We start from the raw sequence: 14,908 nt of genomic DNA on the forward strand, positions 1-14,908 counted from the left end.
CATAAGCAACCTAACTCTGAATAAAAAACTCTACGTACGTAATCACACCGAGCCGCCTAGACTTGGAAAAACTACATCCAACACGTGATTTGTGTCCCTGTGTCCGTTTATGAGCAGCCTTATAACGTGCTCTTTTTGTTAATTAAAGTGTCAAAGAAGCGATTATTGAGACGCATATGCAGACGTAACATATATAGAAAACTTACATATATAATATATTTATATAGGAATTAATAATGCATGCAGTGGAAAGCAGATTAGTACGCAATAACAGAGAATAAAGAAGCAATTTCTGCGCTCGATTCACGCGTTGCCACTATATACTACATTATTAATAATCTCGTGTTCTTTTAAAATTAAGCACGTGAAGTTACGTGGGAAGAGGGAACTTTATGTCACCATTCATTATAGTTGAAAAATGCTTTTCATCGTCTTATATATATCTCTTTGGAATCAAATAATTGATAAAGAAATAATAAATAATTTTGGTATCAAAAAATGATAACAAGATTATAATTATTTTAACTCGAACTCAAAACTTTTGATTTCATACTATATAAAATCAACACTTGTTACAAAGATTAAATAAGAAGAAAGGAACAATAAATTTTATTATGTTGTAAAATAACATTATTGTAAAATAAATTGTATGACCATCTTGAGTTAGCTGACATATGCATAGTGCATAGTGCTAGCATAGTACCAACATAGTGAGTTAGCCGACATATGCATAGTGCATAGTACTAGCATAGTGAGCTAGCCGTCAAATGCACAGTCCCTTTTGTACGCCTAAATATATCGTTGAATCCTTTAAGAAATTCATAAGTTTCATAACCTCTCTGAGTTCTATCTCTTTCTCTCTCCTTTCGATAGTTTTATAACACATTATCAGCACGAAAGTTCTGACGATTTTGAAGCTAGTAGTCCTCTACTTCAAGTAAGTTTTTCAATATATTTTTATAATTTTCAAAATAAACATGAAATGTTAAATATACTTATATTCCTGATTTATATATGTAGAAAATGTCAAATCTTACAAAATTAGAATTCGTTGCTCTTGACATTTCTGGAAAAAATTATTTATCTTGGATCCTTGATGCTGAGATCCATCTGGATGCAATGAACTTGAGAGATATAATTAAAGAAGGAAATCAAGGGTCCCTGTAGGACCGTGCTAAGGCAATGATTTTCCTTCGGTACCATCTTCATGAAGAATTAAAAACTGAATATTTAACGATGAAAGATCCACTTATTTTGTGGAATGATTTAAGGGAGAGATATGAACATCAGAAAACTGTAATCCTCCCAAAAGCTCGTCATGATTGGATGCACCTGAGGTTGCAAGACTTCAAGAGTGTTAGTGAGTATAACTCTGCATTCTTTAAAATTAACTCGCTATTGAAATTATGTGGTGAAAAAGTCACTGATGATGACTTGTTAGAGAAGACATATACTACTTTTCATACCTCGAATGTGCTCCTGCAGCAGTAGTATCGAGAACGAAAGTTCAAGAAATATTCTGAACTTATATCTTGTCTTCTATTAGCTGAGCAAAATAATGAGCTTTTGTTAAGAAATCATCAGTCACGTCCTACTGGTTCTATATCATTCCCTGAAGTGAATGATACTAGATTTACATCATTCCCAGAAGCGAATGGTGCATCTTTTCAAAAAAAAAGAGGGCGTGGACGTGGTAAGAAAAATTATAGAAGTGGAGGTCCTAGAAGTGACCACACTAAAAAGGATAATAAAAGATATACACTGTACTGCCAGAAGTGGTTCAACTCAGAGAAGGGCAAAGGTCCTCAAAACAAATTTTTAAAGAAAAATGAAGATGGATGCCATAGATGTGGTATGACTGGACATTGGGCTCATACTTGTCGTACAGCTAAGCACTTAGTTGACTTATACCAATCTTCTATAAAAGAAAAAACAAAGAAATTTGAAACAAATTTTGTTGAACCATCATATGCTTTAAATTCTATAGACGGAGAAGATATTACAAGCCTTGATGTTTCTGATTTTTTTTAAGATTCTAGTGGTAGAGTTGATCATGGAAGTGTTCCTTTTTAATTAATGTATTTCCTTTATATTATTGTAAAATATTTTTATTCTGCAATGTTTTGTAGTAATGAAAATTTTATATATTTTGTAGAATCATGAGTCTTATTGATGAACTTTCTATCTCCGAGATGAATAATAAAAATGTATGTCTGGCTGACAGTGCTACAACTCACACAATTCTTAAGGATAAAAAATATTTTCAAAATCTAACATTGAGTAAAGCCTATGTTCATACCATTTCCAGTTCATCGAATCTAATTAAAGGCTCCGGAAGAACTTATATTGTGTTGCCTAATGGCACCAAATTTTGTATTGATGATGCTCTATTTTCTTCACAATTAAGAAGAAATTTATTAAGTTTTAAAGATATACGTCGTAATGGTTGTCTTATTGAAACCGTTAACGAAGACAAGAAAGAGCATCTTCTCATTACTAAAATAATTTCGAGCCAAAAGCTCGTATTAGAAAGACTGCCTGCCCTCTCATCTAGATTGTATTATACAGAAATGAGAACAATTGAATCACATGTTGTAATGCACCAGAAGTGCATTGATCCTAAAATATTTATAACTTGGCATGATCGCCTTGGACATCCGGGATCAATAATGATAAGACGAATAATTGATAATTCGTATGGGCATCCCCTAAAAAATCAGAAGATTATCTTACCCAATGAATATCCATGCTCTGCATGTTCTCAAGGTAAATTGATTATCAAACCATCTATCTCAAAGGTTGTTTATGAATCTCCATCTTTTTTACAAATGATTCATGGAGATATATGTGGGCCTATTCAACCATCAAGTAGACCGTTCAAATATTTTATGGTTTTAATTGATGCATCAAGTCGATGGTCACATGTTTGTCTACTTTCCACTAGAAATCCTGCATTTGCTAAACTTCTTGCACAAATAATTAAGCTACGAGCACAATTCCCTGACTATCTAATTAAAACTATTCGATTGGATAATGCAGGAGAATTTACATCTCAAGCTTTTGATAATTATTGCATGTCAATAGGAATAGATGTTGAACATCCAGTTGCCCACACACACACTCAAAATGGTTTAGCTGAATCATTGATTAAAAGGCTTCAGCTAATCGCTAGACCTTTACTCATGAAATCAAATCTTCTTATTTCTGCTTGGGGACATGCTATAATTCATGCAGCATCATTAATTCGAGTTAGACTATCAGCATATCACAAATATTCACCATTACAGCTTGCATTTGGTCAGCAACCAAATATTTCTTATCTTCGTATTTTTGGATGTACTGTATATGTTCCAATTGCACCTCCACAACGTACAAAGATGGGCCCTCAACGTAGACTTGGGATATATGTTGGATTTGATTCTCCATCTATTATCAGATACCTTGAGCCTCTTACAGGGGATATGTTTAAGGCACGTTTTGAGGATTGTCATTTTAACGAATCCATTTTTCCAACATTGGGTAATGAGAAGTCGGTGCCTGAAGCACGACAGGAAATTACTTGGGAAAATAAAGCTCTTTCCCAATTTGATCCTCGTACAAAAGAATGTAATCTAGAGGTTCAAAAGATTATTCATTTGCAAAGTGTTGCAAACCAATTACTGGATGTATTTATTGACACTAAAGGTGTGGTAAAATCATATATTCCTGTTGTTAATGTTCCAGCAAGGATTGCAGTCCCTGAATGACAAGTTGCCAAAATAACAATAGGCGAGTCTAAGATACGCCTGAAGCGTGGACGACCTATTGGTGCTAAGGACAAAATTCCTCGGAAGAGGAAAATACAAAATGAATATGGTACTCCTGAAGAGTCTATACCAACATAGGCCATAAGAGTAATTGATGCTCCTGAAGAGAGTAAATCTCCTAAGAAAGAACCTCCTAAAGAGGTATTTCATGAAATGTCTTCCCTTGAAGAGGGACAGGTACCTGAAAATAACAAGATCTCGATACATTTTATGAGTACAGGAGAAATTTTAAATAGAAATAAAACTGTTGTCGACAACATATTTTCATATAAAATGGCTCTTGACATTACCAGAAGTAATGAAAAAATTGAGCCAAGAACTGTCGAAGAATGTCGACGTAGAAATGACTGGCCAAAATGGAAATCAGCTATTGAAGCTGAATTAAACTCGCTAGAAAAGCGAGAGGTCTTTGGACCAATTATACAAACATCAAAGGGTGTAATGCCCGTTGTATATAAATGGGTATTTATACGTAAACGTAATGAAAGCAATGAAATTGTACGATATAAAGCACGACTTGTTGCACAAGGTTTCCTGCAGAAACTGGGGATTGATTATGAGGAAACATACTCTCCTGTTATGGATGCAATCACATTCAGATATTTGATCAGTTTGGCAGTTATAAAAAGATTGGATATGCAGTTGATGGATGTGGTCACTGCATATTTATATGGATCATTAGATCATGACATATATATGAAAATCCCTGAAGGATATAAAATGCCTGAAACTTCTAATCTGAGTACATCCAGAAGTATGTATTCTATTAAGTTTCAAAGATCTTTATATGGATTAAAGCAATCCGGACGCATGTGGTATAAACGCCTTAGCGAATATCTATTGAAAGAAGGATTTGAGAATAATCCAATATGTCCATGTGTTTTTATTAAGAAATTAGACTCCGGATTTGTTATAATTGCGGTTTATGTTGATGATCTAAATCTTGTTGGAACTCCTGAAGAGATCAGAAGAACCGCTACATATTTAAAGAATGAATTTGAAATGAAGGATCTTGGCAAAACGAAATTTTGTCTCGGCCTGCAACTCGAGCGTTTGTCAAATGGAATTCTCATTCATCAGTCAAATTATACAGAGAAAGTCTTGAAACACTTTTACATAGACAAAGCTCATCCCCTGAGTATTCCAATAGTTGTTCGATCACTTGATGTGCAAAAGGATCCATTTCGTCCTTGTGAAGACAATGAAGAAATTCTTGGTCCTGAAATACCTTATCTCAGTGCAATTGGAGCCCTGATGTATCTTGCAAATTGCACTCGGCCTGATATTGCATTTTCAGTTAATTTACTTGCAAGATATAGTTCCACACCAACTCGAAGACATTGGAATGATATTAAACATATCCTTAGATACCTTCGAGGTACGGTTGATATGAGATTATTTTATCAACATGGTTCAAGTCCACAATTAGTTGGATATGCAGATGCAGGTTATCTTTCAGATCCACACAGAGGTAGATCTCAAACTGGATATGTATTTACTTATGGAAATTCTGCTATATCATGGAGATCTGTCAAACAAACACTATCTGCTATCTCTTCAAATCACTCAGAGATCATTGCAATTCATGAAATAAGTCGAGAATGCATTTGGCTAAGATCAATGATCCAACATATTCAAGAAAAGTATGGTCTTCCAGTGATTAATGATAGTCTAACAACTTTATACGAAGATAATGCTGCTTATATTACTCAAATTAGAAGAGGATATATCAAAGGTGATAGAACGAAATATATTTCACCTAAATTCTTTTATACTCATGAACTTCAGGAGAAAGGTGAAATTAAAGTCAAGCAAATACGATCAAGTGATAATCTGACAGATTTATTCACAAAAGCATTACCAACTGCAACATTTAAGAAGATTGTGCAGAACATTGGAATGCGGAGACTTGAAGACCTTTTATCATACACTTTTCAGGAGGAGTAATGTCTTGAAGACTTATACTGATTGTACTCTTTTTCCTTCGCTAAGGTTTTATCCCACTGGGTTTTCTTTTGCAAGGTTTTAATGAGGCAATCTTAAAACATTTTACGGTACACATGAATATTGTACTCTTTTTCCTTCGCCATTGGTTTTTTTTTCCACAGGGTTTTTCCTTGGCAAGGTTTTAACGAGGCATATTCATTATATGTGGTCATCCAAATGGGGAGTGTTGTAAAATAACATTGTTGTAAAATAAATTGTATGACCACCTTGAGTTAGCCGACATATACATAGTGCATAGTGCTAGCATAGTACCAGTATAGTGAGTTAGCCGACATATGCATAGTGCATAGTGCTAACATAGTACCAGCATAGTGAGCTAGCCGTCAAATGCACAGTTCCCTTTGTACGCCTATATATATCGTTGAATCCTTTAAGAAATTCATAAGTTTCATAACCTCTCTGAGTTCTATCTTTTTCTCTCTCCTTTCGATAGTTTTATAACATATTATATATTTTATATTTTAACAACTTATATAATTAATCTTAGCTCGTCCCAATTGGAAAAGGTTGGCGTGCCTTTGAGATATGGGTTACTTTTTTTTTTTTTTGTACTTTTACGTATACATATTATAAGACAATTGTCTTAGCTATAGAAAGATTTCATAAAAATAAATTAATAAATTATTTATATAAATTGATGTAATATATTATATTATAAAATTATTTTTATTGTAAAATAAATATATTATATCATATATTAATTATCATGATAGTGTGTATATATATATATCGTGTGTGTATTTATATGGGTCCTTCGAGTTTTATTATTTTATAATACTAACGACGAAGATGATTTATTTATTTATTTTTTACTCATAATTTCACAACTTAACAGCTATGTCTTACCGGACAATATCATCGGCATCAAATTAATATCTTAACAACCTTAATTATTTGTTTTTATAAGTAACAAACTCAATTATATATTTTAATTTGTACGTGCGTTCGTCAATGATTTTGATAATTTCAAAATCATTTCTGATAATGATTTTTTTTTTTTTTAATTTACATCCCAAATTAATTAAACAATGATCAAACCGTCAACTTATATCCAAACTACGATTCTTCAAGTTCGAATTTCTACCATCGTTTAGATCTTATAATCACGAAGAACGAAAAAGAAGAGGATCAAGGGGATATGTAGCAAATGAATGAATGAAACCAATTGAAATATATGAGTCATTATTCTCACCAGTTCACTTTTTCAGATCAGAGTTGATCAGCAACTCTTCCAATTTTTAGTATGAACAGTACAAAATTTTATTTCTTCGTACACCATTTTATGTTTTCTTCCCTGCAAAGATTTTGCTACAATTATTAATAAATTCTATAAATTCATAAATTGACATGATTGTACATGATACTATATATCTATTTTATAATAATAAAATAACTTTATAATCAAAAATACTACATATACTTACATCTATTTCTTGATTTAATGTGTGTATATATATATATCTAACTCTATTAAGTGCAAATAGAGGGATGAACAGTATTTTCATCCACTTTTATTTATTTATTTATTTTATTTTATTTTTTTCAATTTCATCCCTCACTTTCTCATGATTTTCTCCCCGTTTGGTCCTTTATAGTATTCTCAAGGCAAAAACCACAAGTCTCCAGGCTTCAAGCACACCACAATAACCCATCTTAGCAAGTTGCCAACCTCAACGTTATGGCAGATTTATTCTTACCGTGTTGAACCTCTTATTCAACTTAGATCTAGATTAACAACAAAATGGGGAAAAAAAAAAAATCTTAGGCTACCCTTCAGATTCAGATCCCATCGAGAGAAAAGAAAGGGGACATAAAAAACTAAAGCACACCTAGAAGAAAGAACAAAAAATTTCACATCCAACCAATCGAGAAACCCAACAAAAAAAAAAGCTCCATTTCGACAAATAGAAATCCAATAATCAAATTTCCATCCAACAAAGAAAAATTGGAGAAGAAAAATCCAACAAATAGAGAAATGAAATAAATAAAAAATCCTAACACAATCATGGTCTTCGTTTAGGCGGTGCTCCTCATCTTCGTCGATGTTGTTGTTGTTGAAGGGCCTCTATTTGTGATTTTGGTGTTTGTCAGGCTGAGAGGAGGGGCACGCGGTTGTCTATACACGACGAGGGTTGTAGCTTCTGATGTGGTTCTTGTACCTCACCATTGTTGTAGATTCTCTCACTCTTGCTAATGATTAAAAGATGCTTGAGAAACCCTAGGTGGTGCAAGGCAGTCCCATGGCTATTAGTTAGTGGCTAGCAGTGAGGTTTGGACTGTACTTGGTGGCTAGTGGCGACCGAGAGATGGGAGAAACTGAGAAACAAAGAGGGAGAGAGAATGGGGTCTGGGTTGGGAGAGAGAATTTAGGAGGAAGGGAGTCGAGAATGTGAGAGAAGATTTGTATGTTATGAGTAGTGCTAGAGGCAGGCACAAATGTGTGCCTGCATGCGGACTCCACTGGCATTTATATTAAAAAAAAAAACAAAAAAAGAGCAAACCAGCAGGAATTATGACATTTCAAGCTCGATGGATAGCAGGAAATACATTCATTCTCTCTCTCGTACCTTTCATTCCTGCTATCTATTCATTCATCCAAAATCATTCAACATCATTGCAGATTTGCTACAGATCTTCATTTCCAAAATCATCCAAAATCATTACAGATCTCCTCTCTCATATGATTTTGCTATAGAAATGAATGGATAGCAGCAAAATCATTCCTATTGCAAATCTCCTCTCTCTCGTACCTTTCATCCTTTACTTCTCATAAAAAGTGTTCAAGCTTAGCATAGCAGGAGAAATCAGATTCTCGGTTTAGGAGGCAGAAAATCGACAAAAGAAAAGCTAATGAGGAGGTAATCTTCTCAGATCTAAGATTTAGAAATTGTTTTTGTATATTTCTATCTCTAGATTTTTAATATTTACCAATGGAGTATTTCTATGGAGTGAGAAGGTTGGAGAAGTGAATATAGAAGGAAAATGAAGGAGAAGAAGAGCATTGAGGAGGCCTTCATAAGGTTGTTTCTGTTTTAGTAGATTCAAGATCAATAATTTTAATTTTTCCAGATTATTTTAGTCACTAAAATCTGATAAATGAAAAGGTAAAGAGGGTTCTCAGCGCAGTGAGAGCATGAATGCTTTTTTCGACGGCTATGTGCATGCTAGGATAAACCTTAAAGAGTTTGTTGATCAGTTTGACAATGTATTGAAGAAAAAAATTGAGAACGAAAACCAAGCAGACTTTCATTCTTTTAACTTCACCATTCCTTGCATATCACACTTGGCTCTTGAGAAGAAGTTTCAAAATGTGTATACAAATGAAAAATTTAGAGAGGTATAACAAGAGATAATGGAAATGATTTATTGTCATTGTCGTTTCGAGAAAATGGATGGAGTAATCGCAACTTACTCGGTTGATGATGAAGTTAAGGCTGAAGATTTCATTAAGGAGGTTACTTATACTGTTTTGTTTAATGAGGCCGAGTGTGAGGCGAAGTGTCTTTGTGGGTTGTTTGAGATGCAAGGGATAATATGTAGACATATTCTTGCCATCTTTTTAGCACGGAAAGTTCGTGAGTTGTCGGACAAGTTTATATTGGACTGATGGAGAAAGGACATAAAACGTAGGTATACTATTATTCCGAGCAGTCATGACGTTGCTGATCAGAGGCTAGAAACTGTTAGGTATAAACGTCTACTGAAGATTTGTTATGAGGTAATAACAAATGCTTGTACTGAAGATGGGCATACTGAAGATATGGTATCAAAGTTGTATGCGATGAATGAGGTATACTGCACCTCGAAGCCCCACAACATAGATTCCAGTGTTGGAGTAAGTACTGTGAATGCAGCCACGGAAGGAAGTTCGAAAAAGATGCTAAGCCCCCATGTTGTTAGAGGCAAGGGAAGACCCCCATGTAAGAGGAGGATGTCAACGATGGAGGAACAAATAAGGAAAAAAAAAACTAAGGTTGTGAGAAAGAAAGGAGATAAAGGGAAAAGCAGATTGGTAAGAGTATGAAAAAGTAGATTTTTTCTTATTTAATAATATACTATTATTTGTGAACATGGTTATTTATGTATTTTTTTATGTTGTCAGAGGCATAGATTGGACATCGAATTATTGGAAAGCAGTAGAAATCCACTTTGTGGACATAAAGAAAATGCACAAACTCCTGTAATGGTTGATCAAGAAAGTGTACAACAAGAAATGATGGGGACACAAGAAAGTGTACTAAAGCTTTACTTCATTTATTTCTTATATTTTTAAGTTATTTATGTGGGTTTTATTTTGTCTGCTATTACATACACAGATGCAACTAGAGATGGATGGGACATAGCCAGAGACGGCAGATGGAACGAAGCCAAATAACATGTTGTAGCAAGACTTTGTGTTTGAGTGTTGTTCTATGTTGTGTGTTTAAGTTGGTTTGTAAACAGATGCTTGTTGGAGTTTGAGATGTTTGAACCCAGCCAAGTGAACTTGTATTTATTGTTGGGCTGTTATTTATGTAAATGAAGTGCTTTGAGTGCATGTACTCAGTCCATAGTTCAAGTTTGCTGCTATAATGAAGATTTTTATTTTTAGTGACATGCAGTCTGCAGATTTTTAGATTATGGTCCTATGATGTACTCAGATCCATAGTTTCTGTAATGCACATGGAAAAAGTTGCAGAATTTTTCAGTTTATATGCAGATTTTGTAGTTAATGCAGCAGATTTTTTTTTCCACCACATGCAGTTTTTGTGGTAACTTTTTAAGTTCAAAATGCAGCAAATTTTTTCCACCACATGTATAATGCAGCAGATTTTTTCCAACACATGTATACTGCAGCAGATTTTTTCCACCACATGCATAATGCAACAGTTTTTTGAGTAAAATAGCAAGTTTTTTAGTTAACCTTTTAAATCCATAATGCAGCAGATTTTTGAGTGAAATGCATAATGCAGCTGTTTTTTTGAGTGAAATGGCAAGTTTTTTAGTTAACTTTTTAAATCCATAATGCAGCAGATTTTTTCCACCACATGCATAACGCAGCAGTTTTTTTAAGTAAAATGACAAGTTTTTTAATTAACATTTTAAATCAATAATGCAGCAGATTTTTTCCACCACATGCATAATGCAGCAACTTTTTGAGTGAAATGACAAGTTTTTTAGTTAACCTTTTAAATCCATAATGCAACATATTTTTTCCACCACATGCATAATGCAGCAGTTTTTTAGTTAACCTTTAAAGTTTATATGCAGCAGATTTTTTCCACCACATGCATAATGCAACAATTTTTTTGAGTGAAATGACAAGTTTTTTGGTTCACTTTTTAAGTCCATAATGTAGAGTAAGTTTTTTGGTCACTTTTTGAGTGAAATGACAAGTTTTTTAGTTAACTTTTTAAATCCATAATGCAGTAAATTTTTTCCACCACATGCATAATGCATCAGTTTTTTTAAGTAAAATGACAAGTTTTTTAGTTAACCTTTTAAATCCATAATGCAGTAGATTTTTTCCACCACATGCATAATGCAGCAACTTTTTGAGTGAAATGGCAAGTTTTTTAGTTAACCTTTTAAATCCATAATGCAGTAGATTTTTTCCACCACATGCATAATGCATCAGTTTTTTAGTTAACCTTTAAAGTTTATATGCAGCAGATTTTTTCCACCACATGCATAATGCAGTAGTTTTTTTGAGTGAAATGACAAGTTTCCACCACATGCATAATGCAGATTTTTCCACTATGAACCAATAATGCAGCACTCCATTGTTTTTGTAGCACACGTGTAGAATGAGCAGAAGTTCTCAGTTTATATGCAGATTTTTTAGAAATATGCAGTAGCGAATTTCTGCACGGTGAATAGTTTCTGTTTCATGCTAAAAAATCCCAAAAAGGCTCAAAAACTGTGAGACAATAACCAACTTTGTTAATAAGCAGTTCAACATTAAAGAACAAAAACAGTCTAGACTTTTTACAAATAAAATCTCAAGTACATTCATTAAAGTCTAGACTTACAAACGCTAAGTTCCTATCAAATACAAATACAACGTGTTCATCACTTTGAGTGTATCAACTACAAATAAATAACTATGGACATTAGCCATTGCCCACGAAGTAGTGTTTGTGCATGCCGTGTGATGCCCCTAAATTCCGTTTGGGATCAGATGGACATTTAAAGCGTCAAGACATGCAACACAATGTTACCTGCTCCCGTTCATGACATATAAGATGCAATATTCCTAACATGCATCTAACATTATGCAATATTCGCAGCGGATAATTTTTTTCTTACTATGCACCAAATTGAAAATATCCTAAATGCTTAAAATATACTTCATACATAAATACCCATTGAACAACTAAGATCACAACACTAGTCTAGAATGGTTATGATCTAAAAAGTACTAGAGATGCAACTCCATCGTACAAGTAGTAATTTACGTTAACTACTATATTAACATTGATGTCGCACCGTCGCTTAGTCAACTGTGTCTAGTTGATCAGCTCCTGATTCTCCTTCAGGTCCTGTAACAAGATTTACCATTCGGGGAGAATGGTAGTTGGGACTACCAAAGTGAGATTTGATTACAAATCTCAGTAAGTTAACAAAAAAACTTCCACACAAGCTAATGATGCATGGACGACAGTAAAAGCATAAATGCATAATCAAATTCATAAGTAATTAAAGCATAACTTGACGTACAACATAGCATAATTGACATAACTTAAATTGAAACATGAATTGAACTTGACTTGACATGAACTTAATCTGAAACTTGACTTAGCATGAACTTGCTCGGAAACTTGAATTAACATGAACATGATATGAAACTTAACTTATCATGAACTTGTTTTGAAACTTGACTTAACATGAACGTGATATGAAACTTGACTTATCATGAACTTGTTCTGAAACTTGACTTAACATGAAAAATACATACTCCACAGTTGTTGTGGCTCCATGTATTCTACGTGTAAATATATACTCCACAGTTGTTGTGGCCCCATGTATTCTATACAAACTTGACTTAACATGAAAAATACATACTCTACAGTTGTTGTGGCCCCATGTATTCTACGTGTAAATACGTATTCCACAGTTGTTGTGGCCCCATGTATTCTATACAAACTTGACTTAACATGAAAAATACATACTCCACAGTTGTTGTGGCCCCATGTATTCTACGTGTAAATACGTACTCCACAGTTGTTGTGGCCCCATGTATTCTACACATCACAATGCAGTTAAATACATACTCCACAGTTGTTATGGCCCAATGTATTCTACGTGTAAATACATACTCCACAGTTGTTGTGACCTCATGTATTCTACACGTCACAATTGCTGTGTCTCACGTAGTGTATGCGTCACAATTACTGTGACCTTATACTTCGTGTGCCACAGATGTTGTGGACCCCACGAAACTGAATGTACTCAAGATGAAACGTGACTGGAATACGAAAGGACTGAAGCCCTGACGTAACATAACGTGACTTGAACATAACTTGAAATATATGACCAACTTGAAATAGAAACATTTCGTAACATGACATAACATATAATAGACAATATATTTAATATGACATACTTGCAACAGTGAATATTACATGACTTGACATACATGTAATAGATGACATACTTAGCATGACGTACTTGTAAGATACAGTAATACATGACAGAATATATTATGTAACAGATAAAAATTGATGACAGAATAAATTCTGTATAATAGACAATTACGTGATACTTGGCATGGCATGACATATATGATAATACACATACATACACTGTAGTTCCTTTACTTAGCACACATACACATTAGACTGCTAGTAAGTTAAAAGCTAACTTACCTCGATCTCCGCATTTCTTATAAAACCTCAAGCGCGATCACGAAGAACTGTAATTAGTGATTCTAAAAGTTAGCACCAAAATCACTAATAACTTGAAATATGGAAAATACTAACTTAAAGAGTAAAATTTCCATTTTACTCTCTACATGTAGGAAAATGACTGTTTTACTCATAACTTAAGGATTTTGCATACTAACTCCAAAAGTCACCAAAATTTACATGCCTCATGTAAATTTTATCTTCAACTCAAAAATCAATTTAGAAAAATTTAAAACTAATCACAACTATTAAAACTACATAGGGCCGAAATTCCCATATGCTATTTCCATTGATTTTTGTTTCTAACTTGTTTTGATTAACCTTTTGATCTATAACTTATAGAGATGTGATCTTCAAACTAAATCATCACATGGTTTAAAAAGATGTCCTAAAACATGTATAAGCTTCTAATTCAAGATCACATGGTTAAAAATTAACCAAAACATAAATTTAGCCAAGAACGTCCGCACTTTGGCTTATTTGAATATCTCTTTGCATAAAATTTCATATCTTTGAAAATAACATCAAATATCTTCAAAATAATAATATAACATGTATATAAGATGCTTAGGATCCTCTAATAAAATTATCAAATTCATTGGAATAGGTTTAGACTACCAAAGAGTTAAACTTTCTCAAAACATAAACTGTTTTTCCTCTTCCAGTTTCTAAGTTTCTAAATCTAAGAAAATATTTCATCAAAACCTTTAATCATGTAAAAAGCCTCAACCAATAATCATATACACATGTTAAAAATACTCCATAAAAATTTTGGACCAATATCTATCCATTAGCTTGGTCAAAAACTCCAAACTATAATATATTCTTTAGTTTATCTCCCAGAATGACCTCTCTATAGTTTACACAATATTTGACTAACCAAATGATCTTCAAATGAGACAAATAAGATATCCACGTAAACTAGACTAAAAAAGGAACAACTTATATGAAAGAGACTTTATGATAAAACACTTAAAAAAGTTTTGAAATGAGTGATCAAAAGAACTCCTAAAAGCTGTCTGAGAGAGAGTGTTTGGTATTCTTTTAATGGAAAGTATAAATGAGATAATTTCGTGGGGGGGTGGCTGGAGATACTTATGGAAGAGATATAGAAGAGGATGAGGCTGGAGTGAGAGTTGAGTGTAGGTTTCTCCTACTCAAAAATATCTATAAAAATCAGCTCAAGATATCTCTATCTAAAAAATCAGC

General features: G+C 33.5%; 1 protein-coding gene across 1 annotated transcript; it reads left to right on the forward strand.

Annotated features, from left to right (window-relative positions):
* Positions 1-9,201: 9,201 nt before the first annotated feature.
* On the forward strand, positions 9,202-10,156 carry LOC122306247. The gene is made up of 4 exons (XM_043118681.1): positions 9,202-9,384; positions 9,484-9,825; positions 9,916-10,047; positions 10,130-10,156. The coding sequence occupies exons 1-4, from the start codon at positions 9,202-9,204 to the stop codon at positions 10,154-10,156; spliced, it is 684 nt and encodes a 227-aa protein (XP_042974615.1).
* Positions 10,157-14,908: the final 4,752 nt, after the last annotated feature.

The sequence above is a fragment of the Carya illinoinensis genome, chromosome 4 (genome assembly GCF_018687715.1).
Source record: "Carya illinoinensis cultivar Pawnee chromosome 4, C.illinoinensisPawnee_v1, whole genome shotgun sequence".
NCBI classification, from domain to species: domain Eukaryota; kingdom Viridiplantae; phylum Streptophyta; class Magnoliopsida; order Fagales; family Juglandaceae; genus Carya; species Carya illinoinensis.

Bases quoted from the DNA above. Each gene is read 5' to 3' on its own strand.
- LOC122306247 (XM_043118681.1), top strand. From the start codon at position 9,202: ATGGATGGAGTAATCGCAACTTACTCGGTTGATGATGAAGTTAAGGCT. The intron at 9,826-9,915 runs GTAAGAGTATGA...TTATGTTGTCAG, and splicing joins ATAAAGGGAAAAGCAGATTG to AGGCATAGATTGGACATCGA. The intron at 10,048-10,129 runs GTACTAAAGCTT...TTACATACACAG, and splicing joins TGATGGGGACACAAGAAAGT to ATGCAACTAGAGATGGATGG.